This window comes from Eutrigla gurnardus (assembly GCF_963514095.1).
Source record: "Eutrigla gurnardus genome assembly, chromosome: 17".
Classification (NCBI taxonomy): Eukaryota; Metazoa; Chordata; class Actinopteri; order Perciformes; family Triglidae; genus Eutrigla; species Eutrigla gurnardus.
Genome location: NC_139928.1, coordinates 7125477 through 7148423, shown reverse-complemented (window position 1 = coordinate 7148423; position 22947 = coordinate 7125477). Strand labels below are relative to the sequence as shown.

Below are 22947 nucleotides of genomic sequence, written 5' to 3'. Positions count from 1 at the left end.
CATCGGCTTATTCATCTGGAATGAGACCAACAGCAGGATGTACGTGAGAAGGTGAGTACATCTGACGGTGAGACGAGGAGGGCGTAGCCATGGCAACGGGGACACAGCAGGAGAACGCAATGTGGTAGTTTTACTTTCTTGATTATTATTTATCAAGAAAGCTGTCACCTGTTGGCAATTCAACATATTTATTGGTAATGTTTTTGGAACGCCCTCTAGTGGACAGGAAGTAAAACAATTGACAGCTCTAGATCAAAGTCCAAATGGGCAACGGACCAAAAAGTGTAATACACCTGATGCATTTAGTAATTACTAATAGACTAACTCACACACTTACTCAGTCACCCAAGGCTCTAAGAATATTCTGCCAAATCTCATTCAGGGAAACCCACTAGGTCCACCAGGTATTGATGGACCACCATCAACAAGTTACAGCAGGAATTATTAAACCAATCTCTCGAGGCTGTTCCTTGCGGCTTAGCTTGATTTCAAAGCCTCATTAGTGAACACTAACCAGCATCATCACGTCAGTCCTTTTAATGAAGGGTACACTCAAGGTCTCTGGGAACAATCCTTTGTAAAAAGGCTTTGAAAGAGGTGAACTGCTTAAATCCCTCCAAGATAAAAGCTCTTTTGATTCCTTTGTTGCTTTAGCTAAAAGGACTAAGTGTTGCCTTATGCAGGCTTTTGTCCCTCTTCACTTGGTTCAGCTATATATTCACAATGCACAAGTTCACTGGGAGCAGAGGTGACGAGCTTAGGCAACAGAACGGCTGATTGGAGGAAGGTCAGTCCTGGTAAAACGCAAACACCCTCTAACCTTTGAATCAGCACTAAACCAATTGCACTACCCCATTGTCTTGAACATGTTGCCTAGCAACATTTCATCCCTGCAGTGACTTGGTGCATGTGTGTGTGTGTGTGTGTGTGTGTGTGTGTGTGTGTGCATGCATTTTGTGCTGCAAGAGGAATTCCCATGGAAACAACAACAGCAAGACAAGCAGACTCACCTGAAAACTGTTTAGGCAATGGATAAAAAAAAAACAATAAAAAAATGAATTGTCTCCCACATTCATCTTTGTTTATGGCTCATAGTCTCCAAATAGTCGCTTCAGGGACAAATTAACATAATATTAAGCTATTTAATTAGCCAGGGAGATCGTATGAAAGGAATCAAGACACAGATTACTTCCTAAATGTTAGTGACAGCTCATGTGCAGGCAACCAATCTAATACACACTCATTCTACTGATGCCTCAAATAAGAAATGAGATTTGCACCAATATAGAGCAGTTTGAAATGAATTAGGCCATTCTTGTTATGTGTTATGCTGCTTTGATGGTGAGCACTGACAGTGCTGTCGTGAGAAACGCTCATTAATCCCAACTCAGTTATCACACAACCTCTGTAAAAACAGACATCCTGATAGCTGATAGATGGAGTGCAGCAGCACCAACAGAAAGTTTGCTGATCCGGTGGGGAGTCAGACCAGTCCCCTTGGATCAGACTGCTGGTGGATGTGTTTGGACTGGCTATATTTAAGCTAACTGTTAACTGGGGATCCGTCAGCATGCTCTACTCCCAGTGAAGCAGCCTCCCGGTAAGGACAAGGCAAGGGTGCAAGTTGTTTTCTTGCTTCTGCCACTTTGGATTTAATCCAATAAAAAAATGGCTGTATTATTGACAAGCCCTTGGTGCAGCTCTACTTCTTCATTCTCTAGTCTAAGGACCGGTGCTACAGTGACTCACTATTGCCTCTCAATGTAAAGCAGTATTACAAGAAAGTATGGGTCTGCAGCACAACACATTATCATACTTGGCATGATGTAGAGTTGCACGATACCCACGGTAGCCACGGTAACCCGCGGTGCCAAAACGTAACGGTTCCTACTATACTAGAAATTCTACACGACGGTACTACCGTGGATTACTACTACCGGTGCCAGTTTCCGCTACGTAGCAGCCGCCTCTCCTCTCCTCCCGGCTTCTCACTGCATGTGAACAGACCCACATGGCAACTACTGCAACCTAACTACACAGCTGCTGAATGATTGGCTGTTTGCCTGTTACTGTGACGTCCAGGGATATGATAGGCTGTTTCCGTACGCTGGGTCCGCCCGTCTGTTATCTGATTGGCTGTTCGTGTGTTTCTGCCGGGAAGACGAACTCAAGACAGCTCCGCTTCACAACAAGTTCTGTCTCGCCCAGACGCGCGCCCGGCTTATTAACAGTCACAATCAACACAACACAACACACTCACAAACAACACAACACAATACAACACACGCACCATGGCAGAAGCACCGGGCCCGAGTGGCGAGTCTGCCGCGGCGGGGTTGTCGTCGTCAGTGGCACCGCTAATTTTGCTAAAAAAACCGAACTCCAAAAGCCACATATGGAGCTATTTTGGCTTAAAACAAGGGGCAGACGGTAAAGCCATTGACGATGCCCGTCCACTGTGCAGGCGCTGCCACCAAGCAATAGGAGCAAAAGGAGGGAACACATCAAACCTCTTTTTTTTGTTTTTCTTAAATTTAACTTTTTAATAAATGTTATTGATAAAAATATTTGTTCCAGTCTAATTCTTACTTTACCAGTATTATGTTTATCATGCACCAAACATTCTAAGTAATTAATAAGTATTTATTTTATTTTTTTATTATTTAACTTGTACAAATACATTGCAGTTCATAAAAACAATAATTTTTAAAAAAGGCAGCAGTATCGTGATATTACCCGGAACCGTGATACTTTGTCTGGTATAGTATCGTGGTTACTCATTTTGGTATCGTGACAACTCTAGCATGATGTCCAAACTGTTACTTCCTACACTTTTCATAATGTTAGTTAAAAGGACACATTTCAGTTAGTAGCCAAAAAAGGGAAGAAATCAAGTCACACAAGATATAAACTAGGGCTTTGAATAATACCTCAGATATCCTTTATATATTCCATAGTTTTTCTTTACAAAATAACATCACCGTGTTGAGTTCATGATGAGTCCCTGATGCTTTCTCAGTAACTAGTAGGTATATGTGTCCCATGCAGCCTATTATGCCGCATCCACAGTGATAATTTAAGTAAATGATGATGTTGGATGTGAGTCATTTCTTCCTCATCTTCTCACACATTCAAACACTAAAGGGAGGCAAATGTGTTTATGATAACCTTTACTGTTGCTGTAGCCATTAATGGCTCCCATCACGGAGCAGAAATGGTAATTCATTAACCCTCCTCCGTAGCTGTGATGAACTACAGCCAATAAAACAGAGAGAGAGAGAGAGAGAGAGAGAGAGAGAGAGAGAGAGAGAGAGAGAGAGAGAGAGAAAACAACAAAAAGAGAATGGAGTTAGATTCTGCTATGCTGTGCCGGGCAAAGACCCAAACATTAAGGGAAAAAATGACTATATAAAGAATAGGTGCATAAATCAGGTTGGAAATGACAGCACTAACTTAACTCCTGTGTGAAACCACAGATGATCATTATCATCATATATTGAAATGACAGATATTATTCCATTATCATAATTCATGACCTAACAAGGCATGCCGCTAAGGCTCAGTATCAGTACTTGTTACCTTGAAATGGTTGAGTGAAAAAACGCAGTACCAAGTAGTACTGAATCTTCTAGTCAACCAACAGCTGTCTTCAACTTGGTGTGATGTGTGACTGGCCCATCACCGTAGCAGCTATGACCCATACAGAAGGGATTGTCTGCCTGCACACGGCTCTGAGCATGGCGGCGCTTGAACCGGTTAGCTTGAATTCCAATGAATCAGCCGGAAAATAAAATAACAGTTGTGTTGGAGTTGGAGAGACGGATAGTTGTCTGGATGATGCGACGCTATGAGTCTGCATTCGACAGCAAACGGCCAATTGGACAAAAATGCATTTTGTCATAGCAGCACTCCTTTGATTTGCTGTAGCACCGTCTGCCCTGTGCAAACTAGAGCTACTACTCTGGTTCTAAACCTTCAAAAGCAGCATGTTGAAAATCAGTTCTGAGACAACTTCAGGTCATTCTTCATGGCCTCAGTTGTGCTCCTCAGAAAATCAGACCAGTGCCAGTGTGATGATGCTTTACCAGAAAAACAGACCTCTTAAAACAACTCTTTCATGTTTTGTAAAAAAAGTCAAAGTGCTTTCATCCGCTAAAAAAACCCCAAACAACTGAGAGCATTAAATTCTACACTGGCAAGATTTGCTGGTGTTGTGTGTGTGTGTGTGTGTATGGTTGTGTGTGTGTGTGTATGGTTGTGTGTGTGTGCAGTCAGCAGTGTCTCATGTTGTTGACAGGGAATAAAATCCAGCCGCCTCATCACAACAGCGAGCTCTGCGGAGAGGTGAAGCTTCTGTTCAGAATTAATTCAGCGTTGCCTCCAATGCCACCTCCACCTTTCATGCTCCATGCTACAAGCAATAAATGCTTTAACTAGAAATGTTGAGACAGCACTCGAGGAGGGAGCGCTTACACTTTAAATAATTCTGGAGAAATCGGGGAGTGACGGGAAACCCAATGACCACAAATGCAGCTTGTTCTTTATCTTCGGACAAAATTATATTGTGCGCTCACAGAGCATTTTTGTGCTGTAGGATGACACTTCATTCCTGTGGACGACACAATCTGAGCCTTGGCCACCCAGATGGAGCCATAAACATATTATCTTCTTACCATAACAATAAAAACATTGCAGTCTGTTTAATGGCATGTCATTAACCGTATTTTGCCCCACAACCCCTCCCAATATCTAGTGTGTTCAAGGGGTTTGTCCAGTGATTTAGTGCATTTATAAGAGACACATTTTTGGTCCACAGATATCTGGACCTTTAGTTCTAATGCAACGTGGTCCTTAGACCCTCCCTGCCTGGTAAATATCAACACAAAAATTCAACGCCACGGGTTGATAACGCAGCCTTTCTGTTACATGACGGCATCACCGCGATCCCCACAGGATCAGGCTTTCAAGTGAAAAATGGGTGCCCCTTTACATTTCCAACATGCTCCAGACAAAGGGGGGGCGCAAACAATCAGTGTGGCTAATTAAAATCAAGAACAGGGTGGCCTTTGTGATCTCATGAAGTCGGGCCCAACACGTGGCCGACGCTAATTAAACTCTTGAACCTGGAATTTCCCCTCAAGTTTCCCATAAGTAATGCTAAAGCAAATCCACACTGTTGTATAGCTATTCTGTACAGTATCTAATTAGTCTTACGTGTCTTTTAAGGTATCACATGATGCTGAGTGAGACTCAAAACAATGAGGTAACAGTTCATGCTTGCCCTTGGAAACAGCAGTTAACTAAGCAATCTCCTCTTATTCACTTGTGCTGGAGGTTTCAACCGCCTTCATTATCCGAACGCCTCTCATCCACGGATAAGACCGGGGGAAAAATGTTAACATGACAATTGAGCAAACTCCCTCTGCTGAGGAAGACAATGTGATACAGCCGAAAGCGACTGTTCTGTGAAATCCAAAAAGGTGATTTTTCAGATAATAATAGTCTTACATTTTCTACAAATGTAGATAATTGTACACATTTTTTTAAAATCTTGGCTCACATTTAAAAAAATGCTGTGGGGCTGCATTTGTAATAATGGACCACCCAGTGAGCCAGCCGTGGTTGACAATGCTAATATGAACTTGGCAGTTAACGTTGGTGTAGCAAGGTTGCTGAATATATGCTGCTGAAACATCTGACAGGTGGTGACATAATCTACCTGTGACAACATATCAAAGTGACTGACAGCTCGTGCATGCGGCTTAGACAGACAGCCAGTCAAAATGTTGCCACTGCTACAGCAGAGTGGGGGAAAAAAATAAAGATGGAAATGAAACCTCCCACCCTGAGTTATATTGGCTCATGGGTCTGTCTATACGAGCGCTTTCACATATAAACCTGTCTGGCGTGGTTCAGATGAACAATTGACTTATGACAAATATGCTGTCAATAAAACAACTGGTACAACTCCAGCAACCACAGGAATGTGAGATCATACGTTTCTAATTTTAGAATAATTCAAACCTACCATGTATGTCAGGACTTTAAATGTACGTTGAAGTGTAAGTTATTAAGACTGTTAAATGGTTCTCCTGAGGATTTTTTTCAGTTGTCTAAGAGAGGATGTCTTAGTCAATATCTTGATTCATAAATTAGGTAAGAAGTGTGATTTTTTTTTTATTATTATTTTAAGTTTCTGCAACTATCAAACTACAGCTGTGAAAGTGACCTATGAACACTTTGAAAACCACTCCTACCCCCATCTTTGTCAGATTCTGTGCCTTATACTGTCCTTGGATTTCAATCACCACACACTGCCTACTTGCCCAGGCTGTAATATACTTCTGATGGCTTGTAAGCACCACTTCAAGTAAAGTGTAGCTATTATTATCTATACAAGATGAAGTCTGGGGATGAAGTCAAATAACGTTTCAATAATATATCAGTCGCTTCCTCGAGCCTCTCTACAAGGCCTGGTCCTCGAGAGAGACGCGCACACGCACGCACACGCACACGCACACACACACACACACACACACACCACAAGGTCAAAGAAACCTGCCGACTCAGCTCGCTATTGGGAGTAAATGTCCTGAGCTACTCGTTAGCTGTTCTTTCAATATCGTATGCTAAGACGATGGCAGGCCACTCTCACTTAAAATGAACACATTCTCTGTGGAGACCAAATGAAAGGACTGAGGAAGAAAGTTACTGTGACAAAGAGATGTGTTCAGCATTCTGGTGGGGGAGCAAACATGCTGCAGACAAAACTGCAGCACTATTACATTAGTACTATAAAACCCACCGCGCTGAGCTTGTTAGGGAAACAGAAGGTGACAAAGCAAACACAGGGTGACCCCCGCAGGCTAACCAAATAAAACAATCTCTCAGTGCCCTTCCCATAGTCATCATGGCAACATTGATTAGGTTGCACTCTGAACATTGATTTTATGCCACTCTTCTATCGTGATGGGCTCCCATAGAGCGCAATCACTCACAGCCACAAACATTCAGTCTATCTATAATTCACTCTGTCCTTCGTCCTCCTGATCGCTCTCACCACCCTGCACCGGTATATCTACTCGGAGCTGAGCGTGTCTTTGGGACACTTTGACAACGGTCAAATTCCTCATACAAAAATCAGTACAAAGCCCTTGTAAGACATGCAATTTGTCACTTTACTGGCTTCATAGCTAAAAAATTAGCCGTTTGGCTTTAGGTCTCCCCTTAAGCTCCCTAATAATTCTATCCGATCTACTTCACACTTCACAGGGGGCGTATTACTGGTAACCCAAGGACCTGCAGTATTGATGTTGCAATTTGGACAATCAAATTTGAAGTAACAAGCGATAGTCCTCAGTGCAGCAAGGGGGGAGGCACGCACTCTGACTGGACCTGGCAACAGTAGTTGCTCCTTTCTAAATCCCATGCTATGTATTACTGTCAGCTCGAAATGCCCTCATAACTCAGTCCTGAGTTTGCACCTGACCATACAATGAATTGAGCAATTACACTTCTCAACAAAAGGCATTCAATGTGCATGCCTTGACTTTGTAGGCATGCCTATACAGTATTTAAATGTATGCCTTGAAAGATGGCAGCAGAAGAAACAATGCTTATTGTTTATTGAACTCAGTCACAAAGCTTTATCAATACATGACATGCATGCATCAACATGCCCCCCCTCCCCTCCCCCTCAGTGTCAGCTGCTGTGGAATCGTCACCTGAATGAAATCAAAGCCCTGGCAGGAAGCTGATCCTCAGCGTGTGAGGTGGCTGCTGAGGCCGGGTCTCAGCACGGCTGTCCATGCAAAGCTCCCTGCCAAAACAGTAATGAAATCTCACCGTAGCCTTTCTCTGCATTGGAACTATTTACCCACACATGAGCCCTCAGGCAGGAGCTAACCTCCCTCACCCCACACAGAAAGAAGGGGGTTGCATGTCCCTACAGCACCGTGGAGAGGATGGAAATGAAGGATCCACCCACCGATGATTTACGCTGATCCATTAGCTCATCTTAAAACAGCATTAATGTTTTCTTCCCCTGCTGAACTGCCTTGAAAATAAAAGAGGAGACACCCCCCATTAAGAGCCGAGGCTTGAAGGTGATAGCTGTTGAAAGCTGACCACAAAAGGGCACATTAAGAATTCAACAGCTAGCGCAGCCATATCAGCTGGAAAACCGACTGAGGCATGCATGGAGACAATTAACCCGAGATTTACTGTGTGGGGGATAATAAGGGCGAGGTATGGGGAATATGCCACCTCCCCTTGTGGTCTCCTATGAAACACACTCTTTGATTAATGGTAGCTTGGGGCCTACCAGTGCAGCGACTGGTATCGGGATGGGAAGGCCAGTGGCGTGAATGGCTCCCACAGGCTCCATAGTGCTGCATCTGGCTCGCAGGTGACCTACACTCGGCTTGCCGCAGTACAACTACCTTGAAACTGGCCAACTATCTTTGCACTGAGTGCTTAATTAATCTTATCAAGGGCAGACGTGTGTGCAGCGAGGACAGCTGAGGCGACTGAGTGAATGAAAACACTCTTTTGGTGGTTGATGATAAGAGCAGATATCTTTCACATGGGCACTGCAGAGGGATCAGAGACGCCTGAGAGGGAAAGACGGGATGATTTGGAACACAATCCCTGAGTGATAAAAAAGCATCATTCCCACGCCTGCTGTAGAGTTGTCTGCTGACTGAAACACATCATGGGCTGATTTTAAGGCGGCTGTGGAGTGCATGCTACAGTGGAGTCTGTGGGAGCAGCCCGAGTCTCACTGCACTATTGATTCAGCAGCACTGCAGTTTAGAGAAGCTTTGGCTGCGTATGAGAAATGGAAAATAAACAGAAGGAACCAAGTGGGAGCTGATGGGAGAAGGGCAACCAACACTGAACCAGTTCATTTATGGTTACAGTATAAAAACTACCCACTGCCCAAGCCTCCATCTACATCCTCCATGTGCCAGTTTAAAAAAATATTGTTTTGTTGACATATTAACAGTTTTTTTTAAAGGGAATTTTGGATATCTCTTTTTATCGCTTCACAAATCATAAAATACAGCCATTTTTTAGGAATAAAATGTTTGATAAATTAGGCTATGAATAATGAACAAACCCCTCTGTACAGACCTTCAAAAATATAGATGGGAATGAAACTGAGAAGTTTGGTGTGAAAATCATCTAAATTTGCAAATAACTTTATTTATTATCCCCATGGTAGCAGAACACACATACAGACATACACATCTCAATGAAAACTGAATGAAATAACACGATAAATAGCTCGAATGCTGAAGAAGCTTTCTGTTAACAGAGTTCATAGCGACTACTAAAGTGCAACATGCTGGGCCGGGCCCGTATCAGTCACCAGTGGGAAGTGGGGATGGGAATCATTACCACAACTCAGTAGTCACTCTGTCAGAGATGCAGCTGCGTGGTCATAAACACTTCCTAGCAGGGAGAGCAATGGAGACTGACCAGAATAGAGCCTGCAGATGACAGCGTGGTCTCAGTTGGATAAAACCGACGCTTCAATAGAACAGAGTCATCATGTTATCTGTAACATCTGTGCTTCTCCTACGATAACAAGTCAACTTGTCTGCTGAGGGAATGTCTAATGAAAGTCACATTATGTGAAGTGTAGCATCCAGGCTTAAAGACAAAGAGGCACCGCTAACACAGTCGCAGAGGTACAGCAAATCACTGCTGCTTCATGAAACACACATACAATCCCTCTAAATGCCTCAATGTGTGCTTAAATGCCCCCATGTATCTTGTTGAAAATGAAGTATAATTGGCCGTCGTATATAGCAAACAAGTAAGTCTTTAACAGAATGTATACACATTAGTAAGATATATACTGGAACAGGGTTTTGGACACAGTTGAACCTGTGTGTGTATTTGTCTTTCAGGCGTCAATACGTGAACCTTGACCTGAAATGAGGGGAAACGGGGACTACGACACCACAGAGTGTGCAGTGTATCAGCCAGGCTTTCCTGAGGCCACGCATTGATGTGGCAGAATCAGCCTCGGCGATGCATGTTGGTGTCAGTGGAGCACGGCTCACCTTATCTTCCCTCTCTCACAACTGGTTGGTTGAGTTAAGCTTTAACAACACAGGCAGATAAAGCGACGCCCAGGACTGATTCGGTCAGCTGACTGCTTTATCTCTGGTGATGACAGGGGGACTCCAGCTACCAACCAGTGTCACACACGCACGCACACACACACGCACACACTCCACAGAGAGGAGCTGATTCTTGCTCACAATTAAAACAACTATTAATGTTATGTATGCAAAACGTGGGGATTTTTCTGAGTTTCTTCTGCTGACCTCACCAATCAGGTTGTTTGTCATATTCTGACAAAAGTACATGAACAATGTACAAGACACAAGTATCTACTTCAACTTCAAACATACAACTTTCCTAAGAAAAGTCAAATCATTCAAACAAATACAATCACTGAGCTACAGACAGCAACCATGTAATAATACACACATCATATTCATTATGTTTAATAACAACATGTACATCCCGCAGGGAGAAACTTTCATATCAGACATGGACGACATGTCTGCAAGAGCCCCTTTCATAAAAGGCCAATTACGGCTGGATGCATCAGTCTAGTCCTAATGGGTAATGCTCAGGAAGTCAGAGTGTGTTTCTGTGTATACGACATGAATGAAGTTTCCTCTTTAGGCGTAGGAGAGGAAGTGGTATTTGTGTGAGTGCAATTGTGTTTGTTTGAATAGTGTGTGTGTGTGTGTGTGTGTGTGTGTGTGTGTGTCAATAGACATGTGTAACTGAGACAGAGTGGCGCTGTAGGAGGATACTGCAGTCCTCCCTTCACAGATACAGAACAGGACGGCATATCTAATGAGAGGCTAATCATTCATCCAACACTGAGACATGATGTGCATAGCTGATATACGCAAACTGATGATGATCTCATTCACACACACCACACACACACACACACACACACACACCACTGCAGAGACAGGGCTTAGTCGGCTGTAGCAAACTGCAGACAAGAGAAGGGAGGAAATGAGGATGGAGGAGCAGAAATAGGCGAGGAAGCAGTGGCGAAGAATCAGTTATCGCACCATGTCCCTGTATTTATTTCACATGTGTTTATGACAAGAAATACGGTCTTTATGGTTCGTTTTACATAATATTTTACATAAAATGTCAGATCATGTGAGTGCCGTTGGGTTTTCACACGCTAGACGTGTAGTTGGTTACAAACAAAACAAATATAAAAACCATGTTTACACTGTGGCCCAGTTTGCGGACCTAAGGAAAAAAGAAAAAAGAAAAAAAATCCTCCCCACAACACACAAGAAGTACAAGGGCACCCTCCTTTGTGTTTGATCACAGACTCCAAAAGCACCGCAGTGATATTCTAGACCAGCTGGTTGGGTCACATATGGGTCCTTTACACAAACCAGACCTTCCCTCAGAAGTGCAGTGACTGTAATGGAATGTGTTTTTAATCAAAAACTGCAGGATAGAACCACTTTTAACAAAATAGATGAGTAGACATGATCAGAATAAGAGCCCTTTACACCATTAAAGCTATTAGATCCACTCTCAATAGCCTCATGGATTAAACATATTTTAACATCAGGGCGGTCAGGGTCAGTGATTAGCTTCCCCTGTATGATTCCAGTCAGGGACATTTGTTTAAATGTCATACTCCTCTCTCTCCACATGTTTCCTTTCTCTATCTACATTGTCATCATTTAATAAAGACAAGATGCATAATATAGATTAATATGAAAGCCTTTTCTTTTAAATTGCTGCCGTACATAATGGCACTTCACCTTAACTCAACAGTATCTTAGTCAAGGGAACTCGATAGGGGAACGATAAGTAAGAGCACTAATTTACACCTAATTCTTAAAAGGGTACAATATGTAGTCATATTGTTGGTTTTAGACGTATCATTGTAAATGATGGGAGAGAGATGGAGAGTGAATGAAGAGAGGGATTGGTGTAAGTGAGAACAAAAAATTAATGTTATTTTCTGATTGTGTCACAGCTGTCACGTTCTGAAGCACAAATAAACACCCGCAGCAAGGTGACAGATATAATTCATCCTGCTGTAGTCTGTATGCTATATTTTTGTATCAGTCCATATATTGTGTGGATATTGTTTAGGAAACTGTTGCATAATAAACCATTAAATAGCACTGTAAGATATTCATTAGATCAAGTTGAGGCGCCCTGCAGCGCCTGAAATAACCAACACCTCCACTGATAGAAGAAATCATATTTTAATCAAATATATTCTACAAGTTATTAAGCTTAAGGGAAAAAGAGCACTGGTGCTAAATCTCACAGCAAATGCCAAATATTTAATGAGTGAGGCAGCCATGATAACGAGATGAGGTGCATCAGGACTTCAGCTCAGCAGGTGATTTATCAAACACGTCGTGTTCACTTATAAGCAATTACTTAGAGCAGCGCGTCAATGTCCAGAAAAAAGAAAAAGCTTCTGAGTCGGGAAAATTGGGAACATTTTAAACACACAGCTCAATTAATCGCAATCGGTTGCAGATGTGGAGAAAAAAAACCCTCACTGCTGCACTGCAGGTCAGATAATTACTGGTGGGATATACGTCTTAAGGGGACACACATTCTATATTTACCATCTAACTGTGTCTTATTGCACAGAAAATAATGGGAAATACAGAAATACATTGGCAGCTAGATTTAGTAGGAAAGGTATGAAAGGTAGTAAAGATGGGGGTTGGGGATGTAGAGCAAGTGAGAGCTGTACAAGGTATGAACAAAAAAAAGGTTTCACAGTCAGTGGGAGAGCTGGCTAAAGACATGGAGAATGTTTAGTATTTCCATAGTGCCGTCTCACTGCAGGGGGCTGTGGAAATCTTTAAGGGCCTCTCCTGCTTCCCCTCTGAAGCAGATGGGTATGTCTCTCTCTGTCACTCTCAGCTCAACTTCCCATTTTATTCTTCATTTTCCTTCCTCAAACAATCTGTGAGACTAAAATAGAATTATTTTTCAAAAATCTCTTTTTTTTGTGGTCCAGATCCCCAGGGATTCTACCCATGTAGCAGGCATCGTGATATCTACAGCTTGGTCGAATATTTTACAGCAGAACAAAGTGGCTCTAAGCAGCATCTTACGGTAGTAAATGCTCCATTATAAATACAACCACATAATCCACTGGAAGGAATCGTGCATGAGAGTGCTGTATGTATCTCAAGATTTCAAGTCTTCTTCTCAAAGCCTATGTAATGTACAAAACCATTTGTTGTATTTTAATTAAGGCATTTCCTGAGTCGTTTGAAGGGAAAGTGCACAACATTAATGTTACAGCAGACATATATATATACGCAGACATCATAATGGGCTACATCAGCAGATACATTGATGCCTTCATCCTGGGGATTATCATCCTAACATCCTATGGTCCAGACCCAGGACTACTAGTAATATCCAGGGCACACGTGTGCAGATCCTTCAAAAGGATTGATTCGTGCACGGCTGGATATGATGGCTTCCTGGGGCTCAACACTCTGAGCCTGGATCTTAACGAGGCAGCGTACAGACATCTTGGTGTCAGGGCAATAACCTCCATCCCAATGTCAGCAAAGCTAATTGTGGACTACAGGAAACGACAGAGGGAAGGACAAGCCTCCATCTCCTTCAACAGAACTACGCTGACTGCTTAGATAATCAGAGACCCCCCCCCCCCCCGATTCTAATTTAGGTGTCTACTTGTCATTTTTATGATACATATTTTATGAGCGCTGTTGGAGGGAGCCTTCAATTTTGATTGCCAATGCTTTTCTGTAATTGTTTGTATATATACTGTAATATTTATATATATATATATACTGTATGTGTGTGTGTGTGTAACAAAAATAGTCAGATATTTGTATCTTTGACAGCAGCGATCGAGTGACGCACCAAAGTAAACAGCACTAACAGCATGACTGCTTTCTAATATTACACAGGCGAGGGAGGATGACGAGCAGGTTGAGCGTGCTCGTCAAGTACGGATATCTCCGGAGCTGTAACCTTGAGCTCAAATGAGGATGACACCGCTGGAAAAAAAGAAGCAATGTTGTGATATTTCAGCTACTTCAAATCTGACATGATAGTCATAAAAGATCAGTGGCAACAAAGAGGAGGATTGCAGCGACCTTGTTTAATCATTTTAGCCTGCATTGTTATCATAAAGCAGGTTATGTGACTCTAGTCCGCCCGTATAAGCAAAGAGTTTACATGGTAGCTTCATTGTGGTATTTCTCAGCAGTAAACCACAGCCTCAGCATTGCTCCCCGTGAACCAACAACACTGAACAATAACTCATCACCGGCGCCACATGCAGCAAAGTACCTTACACATACTGCTTTCTTATGCAGCCTTTACATAATAGAGGTAATCATTTTATTCATATTTTAGTAGTCCCCGTGATCATATTTAGACTGCATCGTCCCTCCTCCCCGTGTACAAACAAATGCAGCTTTTAGTCTGAGCGGTGAGTAGCTGGCTGAACAGCTGGTGTGCCCACTAGCCGGCTGTTTCACCGCGGGATGTTTCCTAATAACAAACTGGGCCTCTGACAAGACCACTACAGATACAGCAGCTTGCTGGGATGCTGCAGTGCTGGACTGTAGACCTGAACTGTGGGCCAGACCACTTCATAAAGCCACTTCAACCTCACCTCAGCATTCCAGAGGAAAGAGACCGCACCACAGATAAGAAGCTGCATACCTGACAAAGCAAGAGCTAAATATAATTGGCGAGGCTTGTTTCATATCCCGAACTTGGCAGGACTTCTTCATGGTGTTGTGTGGCTCATAAATAAAGAGTTTACTAGTTTCCTCATTAAATGATTAGGATTAATCAACATTATTGTGTCCAATATAAAAATAACACACTGGGGATTCCAGAAAACACAAGAAATCAGACGAGTGTTTCCAGACAGCAGTGTCTCCATTCAGTTGGCATGTGAATTTTAAGGAAACTCAAAAAGAAATGTCAAGAAAAGAAACGCATGTGCAAACTCAGCTGCGTTTCCATCAACTTTCCAAGGCTGCTTGGTTAGTTGGCGCCTTTTCTGGAGATGAAGACCAGTATTGGCACGTTATGGGAAAATCCAAGAAGAAGGCAACAGCAGAAACAGCTGAGCAGTCATGTTTAAATATCTGCTATGTCAGCATTTATTTGCTAAAGGCAACTGCTTTATTGAATGTTGGTGTTTTTCTGCAGTTTTTTTTAATGCAATCCTTCAAACAGCATATAAACGTGTAACTGGAAACACGGCTATTGTGGCAGAGCATTGGTTTCGTTTGGGGGAAATAACGGAGATGAAGAGCTGCAGAAGCATGCAATGAAAGCGAACACTGCCCTTCGCCTCAGCTGTGCTGTGGATACACAGAGGACAGAGAGTGCAGCATCGACTGTGAACGCAGCTGCTGTCTGTACACAACACCAGTAATCATGATGCTGTGTGTGTGTGTGTGTGTGTGTGTGTGTGTGTGTGTGTGTGTGTGTGTGTGTGTGTGTTGCACAAGTTGAACATGAAGGCGTGCCTGCCATGATAAAGTGGATGCGTTGTAATTACGCCAACGGATGTTGTTGATGTATGAATCTCTCCAGTTGCAGCATATTACCTTACACACAGAGGAATGATTTTAATCAGTTCAACACATAGAGGTTTGCTGATTTTAAATCTGGAGGATAAAGAGAACTGGCTTTGGGTCGGTATTTGATCCAAACAGATTTGACTGATTTTGGATATTGGAATCGGTATCTCAGGGAGAAACGATTGCATCGGTGCATCGCTAGTAAAAGATTTGGTCTTGTGAGTTTCTTATTGGAGTGTATTTTATTTCACCACTTTACGAATGGATTGTGTTTTCAGGACTCTCTTAAAAATGTTTATATAAGTGATTCTAAATTTAAGTCTCAAAAGTGTCTCACAATGTTCTTTAATCCATAATAAAATATTGTTGAATGGTGCTCGGTAGGAGATGCTTCACACAGTCCGTGGATAAACATGTTTTTCCATTGGTTCTGACATTTACCTTTGTTGGCTTTTGGATTTATCATCTCTGCAGTAAGAGCACCATTTATATTTATTTTCTATTTATTACGGCTAGGAAAGGAGCTGACAGGTAGAGCAGCCCAGGAGTCAATAACATCCTACACATGTTTATCCTCTGTCGATCACTGAGACTACTGGGGGGATTCATACCATTCATTTAACGCACATCTTCAAATGTTGTGTTGTGGCAGCATTCGACACTGGAGCAGACTGGAAATATGTATGTATGGTCTTGATATCCTATTTATGATAAATTACAGTTATTATAGACCCTTTTATCATCCAAAATGCATCCGTCCGCTTGTTGGCAGCAGGAGTGGCGTTCAAGCCATCCAGACGAGTTAGCAAGCTTTAAACACTTAATTAAAACTGCTGCTAGGATCAAAATGTCTGGTTGTTGTGTGTCTGATTGTCAGAATCAATACACCGACAGAAAACTCAAGTTCTACAGAAATACAGGATCACGACTATTTCAGAGCAACAGGTGTTTTACTGAGCAACGGTGTCAACCAACAGGCCCGTCGCGAGAAGGCAAGCAAACCAAGCAATTGCTTGGGGCCCCGAGCTGGCCTGGGGCCCCAAGACAACGACTGGTTATGAATAAAATGCAACGACAAACTGTGTGAGTGCCCCTTTAATAGTCAATGCAGTAAAGTGCAATGACACTGTTATCGGGATCCCCCTCAAGGGGGCCCCTCTCAGTAGCCGCTGACAGCAGCCAGCCGGCCAGGTTCGTGACTTCTGTTGCCGGCAAAATACGAAACATCGGCAGTCATCATGAAGCGGAATTATGCCTCGGGAAGCCAGAAAAGAAAGAAGAGAAAGGAAGAGGAGGATAAGAAAAAACAAGATAGTGGTAAGTGATACATTACACTGGATAAAATAGCTCTACGTGTCTTGTACAATTGGTGTAATTTCGCAGCAGGTAGGCTAGCAAAAAATGTTTATGTTAGCTACCTGCGTGACGGCCAATGCTGCTTGTAACAGTTAGTGCAACTTTTTTACGAACGGACAGAATATGGTTACATACTGTAACATGTTTATTAACGGGATAAGGAAGACGCAGATCTGTTCCAGAATCACTGCTTATCGTATTTAATGACATGACATTGCTATAGCTTTGTAACAGGTTTTGATGAAAGTGGCATAGCTTCTCTGCTATGCTAACTATTCCACCGTGATTATCTATTTACCAAATGGGGGTTAGGAAAACCACACAATAAATTCCGTGCATCAAAGCAGATCGGAACATTCATGTCTAGTGTTCATGCACGCCAGCTGTTTACTGTCTTTAAAGCACCAGGTGCGTCTGTCTAATTCTCAAACAGCAGAATGCTTAAATGCTATGTTAAGCTACAAGTAGTTCAATGTATAACATTAGCTTGGGATGTTTTTAAGAATTTGTAGTTGTGAAAGTAGCTGCATCCCTTCTAAATATCAAAATATGGAAATCCTAATCTATCTTTTCTTCCTCCCTCAAGGTGCTTTGCTTAAATTTCTCACCCCTCAACCCTCCACTGATGAAGGTAGAGTGAATTTCTCTCACTAAGCTGAGCTGTTAATAGTGACCTCTTCCAATAAGCTAACAGTGAAATGGTCAAACGTACTTCACAGGTAATTTCAGATTTTTAAAAAATTATTTTCCCAGCTACACCATCAACTTCATCCTCCATTCAAGAGGAAGAGAGTCGATCCAGTGGTGCCATGGCCTCCTACTCGACAGATGCATCACTTCTCAGTGCTGACGTTTCCTGTATAGAGCAAGGTACCACAAGCTCTATAATTATAGCTGATATCCTGCACAGCCCAGAGTTTAAACTGATGTGTGAAGTGTGTGCTGTCATATTGTTAGAAAAAAAACAGACAGTGCAAATCACTATTGAATTCCCACCAAACTGTGTAAATACCAGTCACTTTTACCCATCGACATTTCAGGATTTTGGATTTTTTTTGCACATGTTAAAATGTTCCAAATGTTCAATTCTTATCTCAATTATATAAAGTGTGTGAACTTAAACTGTATGGCTATGCTGTGGTTCCTGTAGGCTTTGCGTTCGGGGGGGCCTCCATGTCCATTTTGCTTGGGGCCCCCAAATTCCTTGAAACGGCCCTGTCAACCAATGACCAACCCAGCCAAAGGTGTCCGTGGTTGCTCATGGTAACGTACGTGAAATGGTTGGACGTAGATGATAAACACAGAAGAGTGTGTGTTTAAAACTGAATGATCCATGTTAGAATCAAGATTCTGAATCAAATAAAAACTCCCTAAAGCACAGATATTGCCACACCAGCACCAGAAACACAGAAGATATATCTGCAGTACCAGACAGGACTTTTGTAAAAATATGAATATGGAATTAGTTCTTTCTTTTTCATACAAAAAGGTTTCAATATAATGACACTGGTGCAAAATAGCAACTGGGACGGGGACTTAAGCCGACACCTATTGATTTGTTTCTTTTGATCCTTCAGGACAGTGTGCTCCTTGCACAGAAGGGTAAAACCTGTGAGGGGGAACTGAGGCAAAACATTGCTGGTGGGCCCTTATGGACGTAGCCAATCACCACCGTCACCACCTCCCACTTTCTGTCACCTCCCATTCAGGACAGCACACGCTGCAGCCTGTACTGTCATTATGCACCCGGAGATCAAGTAACCGTCAAGTGCTCCTCAGCAGGAATACTTGATGACTGTTTGGCCTGCCTGGTAATCGCACCACGCACGCACGGCAGGGTTTCCTGCAGGAAACAGTTTACCAGAGGTGGTAAGCCACGCAGAAACATCTTGATAGAAATTCAGTTAATAGATAACTGCATAAACAACTGTCACACTCATTCAATATATGCCATTTCACACAGGGTTGTTTTATTCCACAAAAAAATGATCAATATTCATAAAGTCAGGAAGCTGCTTTGAAAACAATTATCAAGTGCAATATCAATGAGTAATCAATTAGTCAGTAGATGAATCACAAACTTGTAATTGTTGATTTTCCAAACAAAGAATATCACCTATTTACATCACAAAAGTGAGAATTTACTGCTATCCATTTTCATAAATGACTGCATGAAATATTTGGGGGTTTTAGATTGATAGTCAGCCGAAACAAGACATCTGACGAGGTCACCTGGGACTCTAGTTAACTACGACGTGCGTTTTTCTCTATTTTCTGACGATTTATACACCAAACTGTTAATCGATTCCACCAAACGATTAACCAATTAAAAGAGAAAACAAATTGGCAGTTTAATCAATAATGAAGACAATCATTAGTTGCAGCTCTATTTCAATGCATTTAATAGTGCCGCTGAATGTTACTCCTGTTGAATGTTATTCTGGTCTCTGAAACAACACGGAGACATTCAGAGACACAAAGACATGCTGAACAGCAGATTGATGAAACTCAAAAAGGCACCAAATGGAAGATTGATTGTTGGGCTGAGATCAGTTATTTAGTAAGAGGCCAATGTAATCCCATTCATTTGGTAATTATGAAATCAACACAAAATGCGTATTACAGGACAAATAATTCATCATTTTTTCTACCATTGTCCTTTTGGGAAAGTGAACCAGCGGCCCGCGGCTGACAATGAGACGTGTTTAAGTCAATCATATCTACAGCCTGATAGTCACAGATGAATTTCCATTTCTCTCATTCAACCCATTTTACAGCAACACTTTCTTATTGCTTTCATTTCTTAAGATTGTCACTGATATTCCTCTGGAACACACAAAGTCTTTCTGGGATTAAGAAGGAAAGAGAGAGCATGAATGACAGTGGGAGAGAGAGAGGGAGAGAGAGTGCAAGAGAGCGTGGCCAATTCCCCCTCGGAATCCACACATTGTTTCCCCTCAGCCGGTGGGGGATTCTTATCATAACGCTGCCAGGACTATCATGAAAGGATATGGTAATTATGAGAAACACACACACACACACACACACACAACGACCAAGCACCGGGCTAATATAATGTGTCTGGTGTGGGGGCTATTTACATATCCTTCCAGAGTGCTTGTCACATTCAATTAATTACTCTCTGGCAGGGTGACAAAGATGATTAAAAAGAATGATGAAAAATATTACTTCATATGGCTCTAGAAAAAAAAGAAATCTGCTAAATCCTTTTAAATGGAAGCCAAAGTATCTCTAAACAAGGCATGCTGTCTTCGTAAAAGTTAAAGGTGTTTCTTTTTCATTCCCAGGAGAGATTACAGTAGTGTTCCTTCTCCTGCTGAAAGGAATGCAGAAAATGAGTCAGGGAGGATGTTTGTAGGAGCGGCTGTGATCCTGAGCTGTGCTTTATTCTGGCATGGGGGGGGGGGGGGGGAAGAAAAAGAAGAGCTGAAGCCTTTGGGGTAATGAGCTGCATCACAGCGTCCGTTCACAACCCCTCACATCTGATGTCTTTCAGCGAACACAGCCTATTTAACACTGTCAGATCAATTAGTAGGTGAAGAAAGGGGCTGGGGAGACGTGGAGCCTTTTGTTCAAACAGACACGGTGTGCAAAGAAGTACAGTGCGATTTGAGGGAGAAGTTTTTAATGTTCACAATGTGCTTCGCTTATCGCACAAAAGAACGGGCTGAATCGTGATTGTTGTGGTGAAACGTGTAGGGTAAATCAAACACCGGGGATGCGACAGCCTTGTGGGGGAATCGGGAGCTGTTAGAGTGAGGCAAACACCCCAAGGGGCATATGAATACAGCAAATCTACATTTCAAGTAGCGCCGCGCCTCCGCCGGCTCGTATCTTCGCCTGCCGCTGAAATACGCTCGAGCAGCCTGAGCCTAATTTTTCACATATGACTGAGGACTGCTGACTGCAGCCGAGCTCGATCCATTCGTCACGAGGGCTCCTTTCAGCGTGGACATTCTTCAAGGAAGCCTCGCTTTACACAAAATGTCATTTTCTACACAAATGTCTGCCCATGAAATTTCTTTTTCCCCTTTCCTGTTTGGCCCTTTGTCAGGGAGCATAATGGCTTGCTTCAGCCAGATTAGCCCTGTCGTTGAAATGGTAGAGCCAACAAACAGCCTGCGACGTGCCGAGGACTTCTCTCCGACTGTGACAGATAGGTACCTTCATAAAAACAGCTTCTGTCATCTCTCGCCTGCTAAATTACACTGTGGCTGCGCATCAACAGGGTAGGCAGCATGTTTGAGGAATTGTTCTATTGTATATTTATGAAGCTGTCTACAGATACGGAGGAATTGGCTTTTTTATGTTAACATAGTGATGTGTGCATGTAGTGTTTGTCAGAAATCACAGATATTCAGATCATCCAATGCAAACAATGGATGCAGCTGTTCACTTGAGAGGTTACGTCTAACAGTCTTTCCAAAGATAAATCTTTGAAGTGTTGCCACCACTGTCAAGTTCATTCCACACTGTGCAGGTGGAATTGTTACTCAAGGAATTAGGGATCTAATTGTTAAAGAGAGCAGAGCAGAATAGGAACCTGATTGGCTATTGATGGCTGATGGCTGTTAATTAGAGATTCATTAAAGTTAATTGGGTAGACCTGCCCCATTAAAAAATAAATTATGTTTCAGTTTTGGGCGGGGCATGACAAATTATCTTTCATGATACTGATTCTGATGCCAACATGAGTACGGATCCAATACCTTTGGTGTATATTCCCAAATTTTGAACTGTGGTGGGAGGGACACTTGTTTGGGTAACCAAAAATGTAGTGATAGTAGAACACAATTAAATGTGCTAAATGAGGTATAATTGTGTATGAATGGCTCTACTTAGAAGTTAAGTGAAATTACAGGTTCAAGTTAACTTTTAGTTAAGTTTATATATTTTAAATTGAGGGGAAAAGGAGCACAGAGTTGAGCTATCAGGATTGGTATTGGAAAAGAAAACACTCGTTCAGAGCCTCCTACTTTTTGCATCAGGAAGAAATATTTGCAGTGACTGAACCCAGCTGTGGCCAACATTGCTCTGCCTACAAGCATGAGAACGTCCGTGCATCAATGAGTTTCCCTGCTTTCTCAGCCCTACAGGAAATGCCTGGACTTCAATGACTTCGCTGCCTGCACTGCTCACCTGCACCTTCCCCCTCTAACACCGCTCCAAGCAGTCACCGGTTTGAGAAGAATACCTAATGCTGACTCAACAACCATAGAGAAACCACACAATGAACACTCTTACTCAGAGCTTGATTGGCAGGAGTGTACCTCTGTGTTCCACCTCGCTCTGAGGAAAATAAAGCATGCAAACCAGTCGGGCCACAGTGGAGTGCCTTTCCCACCCTGTTGGGAGTGTGAGCAAACACAACACTGTTGCCACAGGGATCCTAATGGTAAACACTGCCAATCAGGTCAATGGCACAGATATTTATTTATTACCCGCGAGTCAGATGCCCCAGACTGCTTACAAGGTCCATTCATTACGCTTCAGCCTGAGCAAACAGAGGTGCAAATACGACACAATAATCTGACTATGCTATTCATGTGACTCACTGAGCCGGCACAATCCATTCACACAGCTCACACTACTCACGCACACACACACACAAAAGTGCCTCAGGTGTCGGAGAATATAGCTCTTTTAAAAGCAAACACAATCAACAGGCTCCTACCTGCAATTTGGCGGCGGGTCCAAGGTTATCTCTGCGAGCTCTTTCTGGATTCTGAAACGAGAGGGAGATCTATTATAATCACAGTCTCAAACGCACACAGACAACCACAGAAACACAACCCAGTTCTATAAATCCTGCATGCAAAATCAATCTGTAAGTCTACACACTGAATACCCCATTGATTTTCTAATGAGCTCCTGAGCCCTGTGATTGAACATAGGAAGGATTCCTGTCACGCAAGATCAACACGGGGATGCACGGCTG

At 42.6% G+C, this 22947-nt stretch overlaps 2 protein-coding genes and 1 long non-coding RNA gene across 3 annotated transcripts in view; 1 reads left to right on the top strand and 2 right to left on the bottom strand.

Annotated features, from left to right (window-relative positions):
* nr1d2b (nuclear receptor subfamily 1, group D, member 2b) overlaps window positions 1-22947 on the bottom strand; it is a 352544-nt gene that overhangs the window by 66211 nt on the left and 263386 nt on the right. The window lies entirely within an intron of this gene.
* LOC311027982 (ubiquitin-conjugating enzyme E2 E2-like) overlaps window positions 1-22947 on the bottom strand; it is a 57256-nt gene that overhangs the window by 21249 nt on the left and 13060 nt on the right. Inside the window, exon 3 of the mRNA XM_084032223.1 lies at window positions 22684-22734. Within this exon, the coding sequence (XP_083888349.1) occupies window positions 22684-22734 (51 nt within the window). The remainder of the gene's footprint in view (window positions 1-22683; window positions 22735-22947) is intronic.
* Window positions 16612-17857, top strand: LOC311027988. The gene is made up of 3 exons (XR_014598670.1): window positions 16612-16949; window positions 17575-17619; window positions 17742-17857. It is a non-coding gene; the product is annotated as an uncharacterized lncRNA (long non-coding RNA).